Raw genomic sequence first — 5,847 nt, 5'->3', positions numbered from 1 at the left:
TGCTCACTCCACGGAGTGGCACGGGGCAGTTTCAAAGACCACTGGGGCATGAACTACAGGGGCAAAGCAGAGGGTGGGGGGACCCCTGTTGGGCTCCTCATTGGGTATATGTCTCTGATCAGCCCAACTTTGGGCAGCCCTGGGCTGGGGGTGTCAGGTGCCTGGGACACACACATGCACACACACACACACACATACGCACACACAAAGTTCACGTGCAACCCAGAACATGTAAGTACGATCAGCGATGTGTATTCGTGTCAATATCCTGGAGTGATCATTTACTAGAGTTTTCTGAGTTGTTAACCACAGGCACAAGCTGGGTGTGTGGGTATGAGCGGTCCCCAGGACCAAACTGTGGTCCTACAACTCCATGTGGTCGTAGGATTATCTCAGGGTGCAGGTGTTTTGACATCCATAAACCCTCCTCCCCACCACTCTGAAAGGCTGGGCTGTAGATGAAGACATGGGGGCTCAGGAGCCCTGGACCGTGGGCCCCCACCACCCAGCCACTACGTCTCCGACGGGCCAGGGTCTGGCCCCATCTGTGGAACGGGCTGGCACTCTGGGTGCTGTGCTCTAGGTTCCCGCTGCCTGCAGGAGGCCGAGGCCTGGCCATGACCCTGGAGATGAGGTTTTATCTTACAACATCCTCTATAGCAAGTGGGCACCGGGCCTTGGGCTGAGGAAGGAGTCAAGGGGCCTGTCCCTTGTAGGGTGACGGGGGCCAGGGGTGGGGAACTCACAGGCCAGGGCAGCCTCAGACCTTGACCTCTCAGGCAGCGAGGGGCCTCCGTGGTGGCAGAGATCAGGGCTGAGCGGTGTGGGCTGAAAGAAATGCCACCCCGGAAAAGACGGGCAAATGCAGACATAAGCAGCTGCCAGGGGTCACAAAAGGGAATCAAAGTCTGCTGGTGCTGGTGGCAGGCAGCTGGTAGGGCCCCCCAAGGCAGACAGGTTCTGGACCTGGGGGCCCTGAGAGTGGGCTGGTCCTCTGGGCACGGCGACATCAGGAACTCACAGTGAGGAAGCAGCGGGGTCACCCAGCCCGGGCAGCCAGAAGCTGAAAGTGCATTTGCTGAGAGTCATCTGCTTCCCCGCAGGGCCTTGTGATGTGAGCCCAAGGTCCCCTGGGGCGAAGGCAGAGGGTTCCAGAGCTGGGACAGTCTTAGGGCAATTCGGGGTCCTGGGTGCCCCAAAGGCCTGGCTTTGTGTTTCAGAGAAAGGCGGCCTGTTCCGTTTTGAAGTTGCCCACGGGCTGGATGTTTTGCTAATTAGTCCACACTGTGTTTGCTCAGAAAGAGGCTTTTGGCCACACGAGTGCTTTCTGGGAATGTTTCTTCTCCCGGGAACAGAATGTCAGGCTGTGGGAGCCGACGTGGCCCCAGGAAAATGATGCCCAGCTCCAAGGCTGGGGGATTGGGGTGCTTGGAGTTCCAGCTGTAGCTAGGAAGTGGGGGGGCGTCTCCCAAGGGACCTCCAGCTGTCCCCCCTGCACCACTCCGGTAACTGCTGAGCCCACACCTGGGCCCCGAGTCCCATCCTAGGGATGGGCAGATCTCTGCCATTCTGCTCCTTGGGTTCATTTAGAGGCAGGTGTCACCTGGGCCGAGGTCTGCCCACCCACCAGGCAGAGTCACAGGCGGATAGGGACAGGATGCAGCCAGATGGTGTCATCCTGCTCTAAGCAGGGCAGCCGTTAGGAAGAGAAGCCGCTCTGACTGGCCAGGAGAGAAGGAGAAAGATTCCTGTGGGACTGCCAGGACTTTGGGATGGGACCCCACACCCATTTCCTGAACCCACCTCCACAGGGCTCAGGCCGGCTGCCACCTCCTGATTTAGACGGCAGAACCCCAACTAGGAGGGGGACACATGGCCCAGGCCTGGCACTGCACAACTCTGCCTCCTTGCCCTGGTGGACTACAGTGATGGGCTCTGGGTGTTCACGTGCGGTAAGAGGGTAACGGCTTGTGTCAGACCACCAATCAAATCAAAAAGTTACCCACAGAACACTACCAGCAATGCAAAAGAACAAACTCCAGGCCGGGCACAGTGGCTCATGCCTGTAATCCCAAAGCTTTGGGAGGCTGAGATGGGAGGATAGCTTGAGCCAGGAGTTTGAGGCAGCAGTGCACAATGATCATGTCTGTTAACAGCCATGGCACTCCAGCTTGGGCAACATACAGAGACCCCATCTCTACAACACACACACACACACGCACACACACACAAATTAGCTGGACGTGGTGGTGTGTGCCTGTGGTCCCAGCTACTTGGGAGGCTGAAGCAAGAGGATCACTTGAGCTCAGGAGATTGAGGCTGCAGTGAGCTGTGACCATGCCACTATACTCCAGCCTGGGCAATACAGTGAGACCTCGTTTCAAAAATAAAAAGAATAGGCCGGGCACAGTGGGTCATGCCTGCAATACCAGCGTTTTGGGAGGCAAAGGCGAGTGGATCACCTGAGTCAGGAGTTCAAGACCAGCCTGGCCAACGTGGTGAAACCCTGCCTCTACTAAAAATACAAAAAAATTAGCTGGGCATGGTGGTGGGCCCCTGTTATCCCAGCTACTGGGGAGGCTCAGGCAGGAGAATCGCTTGAACCTGGGAGGCAGAAATTGCAGTGAGCCCAGATTGAGGCATTGCATTCCAGCCTGGGTGACAGTAATACTCCATCTCAAAAAAAAAAAAAAAAAAAAAAAAAGAATGAACTATGGATACATGAAACACCACAGGTGAACGCAAGGGAATCATGCTCCAAAGATTATCCGCTCTGATCCCACTTACCTGGCATTCTCGAAATGACAAAATTACAGACGCGGAGGGGGAAAATGGCTTAGTGGTTGCAGGTGTTGAGGGGGAGAGGTGAAGTTATGGAAGAGCAGCTGGAAGGATTTTGTGCAAATGGGATGTTTGTTGACTATGCTTGAGACTACACAAATCTGCCCATGAGGAAACCACACGCTGCTAACTACAGGCTAAGCTTCCCTAGTCCAAAAATCCTAAATCTGAAATGTTCCAAAATCCAAATCTTTTTGAGCAGCAACTTGATGTGCTCAAAGGCAATGCTCATCGGAGCATTTCAGATTTTTAGAGTAGGGATGCTGAACCTTAGCTAACTATATCATGCAAGCATTCTGAAATCTGAAAAAATCTGAAATCCAAAACACTTCTGGTCCCAAGCAGTTCGGATAAGGGATCCTTGACCCGTATGCGCACACACACACACACACACACACAAACGCACAGCTGTTCGCTGGTGGGTGTTGCGTGGGCCAGGGTGGAGGGAGGATGAATGTCCCACTTTGTCCCCAGGAACTCTGAGCCTCTGACCCTTTGAGTCACTCCCACTGCCTGTGGGGGGTCGGGGCAGGTGGTGGAGGGAGGTTGGTAGGGGAGGGAGGTCGGGAGACATTGAGCCTATGTCTCTGACCTCTGGGGTGGGCCCAGCTCTCACCTGTCCTCCACCTCCCCTTCCGGCTCAGGGTCTGAGTCCACCACCTCAAGGCCGGCTCCACTCAGCTTCATGTCCTGCTGCAAATGCCCCGGAGCCACAGAAGCCAGGTCATCCCCATAGGTGGAGGACACTGAGGCCGGCAGCGGCTGCTCTGGAAGTAAGGGAGCCTCGGTCGGGAGGGCGTGGCCGGGAGGGGACCCAAGGGCCGACGGGAGGAGATCCGTGGCCCAGAGCAGCAGCGATGGGGTCCCCGAGGCTAGGCGAGGGCTAGGGTCCTCACCGAGGGCGCAGCAGTTTGGAGGCGCGGGCTCCAGAGGTGTGGCCCGGCGGCAGGCTGCCTCCCGAAGGTGGCAGGCGCTGGCGTAGACCACCCCGTCGGAGCCGCACACTGGGTCCCCCTGGGCGCCGCAGTCGTGGTCGCAGCCGCATCGCGTGATCGCCGCCCCTTCCTCAGGGGCCACCCCAGGGCCCGACTCGCCGGGGGACCAGCCTGGGGAACGACGCAGGCTCGACAGGGCACGGAGGACCCCCCACCCTGCACCTTGCCCGCACCCCCACAGAGCCTGGGGGTTGGGGAGACGTCCCTGGGGCCCGGGCCCACTCCCCCCACGGTGGGTCTTGGGGCGCGACAGTTAATGGGAGGTCCTGAGCCCTGGTCTCATGGAATTTCACGCAGGTATTTGCCTAATACTTACAAAAACAGAAACAGATTTTTAAAAAGCGGTTGTAGAAGAGAAAGGAAGCAGGGCGTCCTGTCTGGGCCGCCCTGCAACAACAGCCCCTGTCCCCGCCGCGCCTCCTCCGCACTGACTACACCCACCCCAAACCCACCTCCTCGGCAGTGACGGCTCCCACCCTCAACCCCGGCCCCTCAGTGCTGACCACACTCTTAACACCCCCTCCGCACTGACCACACCCACCCTCAACTCCGCCCCCCGCACTAACCACACCCGCCCCCTCCTCACTCACCTCCCCCTCCCCGCTCGGTCCCGCCCTCACCACGCTGACCACCCTCAACCCACTGGGCCCAGTCCCCCCCACAGTGACCACACCCTCACTGGCTTGGCCCTGCCCCCAGTACACTGACCATTCCCCAGCCACTCACCTCCGCACTGACCGCTCCTCCAGCCCCGCCTCCCCCATACAGGCAGAGCGCCCGCCCACCCCTGTGCTGCGTCCTCCTGACTTTATGCTGGCCCCTCCTCTGCCAAGCCCCCAGGGGAGCCCTCCCCGGCGCCCGTGGGTGGGAGTCCGGGTGTGGCAGGCTGCGGTGGGGGGCGGCAGTGGCTCCGCGCACTCACCCGGGCCCCGGGCAGGGGCGCGCTCCACCTCGTTGCACGCAGGTCCGGCGCACAGTTCCTGGGCGAGTGGGCTGTGCGCGCTGACGTTGTAGAAGCGAGTGGCCTCGAAGGCTGCGGGACGAGGGTGGCGGGTGACCGAGTGCAGGCGCGAAGTATCAGGGGTCGGGCAGGGGGTGCGGGCGCGCGGGCCTACCGGGCTCGTAGTAGTCGTACACGGAGACTGGCAGCGCCGACGTCCTGCCCACCACGCACTCCCGGAGCGCACGGAACCGCACACACGTCAGGCACCGGCTGGGGATCTGCGGGGCAGCGGCGGGCGCAGGCTCGACCCGGGTCAGTAGGCCTGGGGAGCTGAGCTTGGGCCCAGAACTGGCTGATTTCAGGGATACCCAGGACTCGTGAAACACAGAAGAAATGTGATCCCATTTTCTTTTTCCTTTTTTTTTTTTTTCCCCGAGACAGAGTCTCGCTCTGTTGCCCAGGCTGGAGTGCAGTGGCTTAATCTTGACTCACTGCAACCTCGGCCTCCTGGGTTCAAGTGATTCTCTTGCCTCAGCCTCCCAAGTAGCTGAGATTACAGGCGCTCACCAGGGCACCCTGCTAATTTTTTGTACTTTTGATCAAGACGGGGTTTCACCGTATTGGCTAGGCTGGTCTCCAACTCCAGCCCTCAAGTGATCCGCCTGCCTCGGCCTCCCAAAGTGCTGGGATTACAGGCGTGAACCACCGCGCCCAGCCTAGGTCCCATTTTTGATTCTTTGGGTCCTTCCATCCCACTGGGAAAACGTCTCTGGTGGCCTCCCAAACACCACTCCTTTTTTGTGTGTGTGCACACATGGCTGAGCATGTGTGGGCGGGACTTGGCATATTCACAATACTGTGCAATCATCACCTCTGTCTAGTTACAGAACAGTTTCTTTCTCCCCCAAAGAAAACCCCATCCCCATCAGCACTCACTCCCCACTCCCCCGGCCCCTGGCAACCACGAATCTTTCCAACTCTACCGATTTGCCTGTTCTGGGCATTTCATATCAATGGAATCATGTACTCTGTGGCCTTTTGTGTCTGGCTTCTTTCACTCAGCATCAT

At 58.7% G+C, this 5,847-nt stretch overlaps 1 protein-coding gene across 7 annotated transcripts in view; it reads right to left on the bottom strand.

Moving 5' to 3' along the window:
- Window positions 1–230: 230 nt before the first annotated feature.
- Window positions 231–5,847, bottom strand: part of CPAMD8 (C3 and PZP like alpha-2-macroglobulin domain containing 8) — a 125,255-nt gene continuing 119,638 nt past the window's right edge. For 4 of the 7 annotated variants that reach the window (XM_033196482.1, XM_033196481.1, XM_033196480.1 and 1 more), the window contains 5 exons: window positions 4,952–5,057; window positions 4,759–4,869; window positions 3,738–3,947; window positions 3,458–3,608; window positions 231–1,721 (listed from right to left, as the gene is read on the bottom strand). In XM_033196482.1, the coding sequence (XP_033052373.1) occupies window positions 1,700–1,721; window positions 3,458–3,608; window positions 3,738–3,947; window positions 4,759–4,869; window positions 4,952–5,057 (600 nt within the window). In that variant the 3' untranslated portion in view covers window positions 231–1,699. Of the gene's footprint in view, window positions 1,722–3,457; window positions 3,609–3,737; window positions 4,148–4,758; window positions 4,870–4,951; window positions 5,058–5,847 lie in introns of those variants that run through there. The other 3 variants (XR_004433683.1, XR_004433682.1, XR_004433684.1) reach the window with 3 other exon arrangements.

Source organism: Trachypithecus francoisi, unplaced genomic scaffold (genome assembly GCF_009764315.1).
Source record: "Trachypithecus francoisi isolate TF-2019V2 unplaced genomic scaffold, Tfra_2.0 Lachesis_group5, whole genome shotgun sequence".
Taxonomy (NCBI): domain Eukaryota; kingdom Metazoa; phylum Chordata; class Mammalia; order Primates; family Cercopithecidae; genus Trachypithecus; species Trachypithecus francoisi.
Note: the sequence above shows the minus strand (reverse complement) of the source record. Positions and strands in the feature narration are given on the sequence as shown.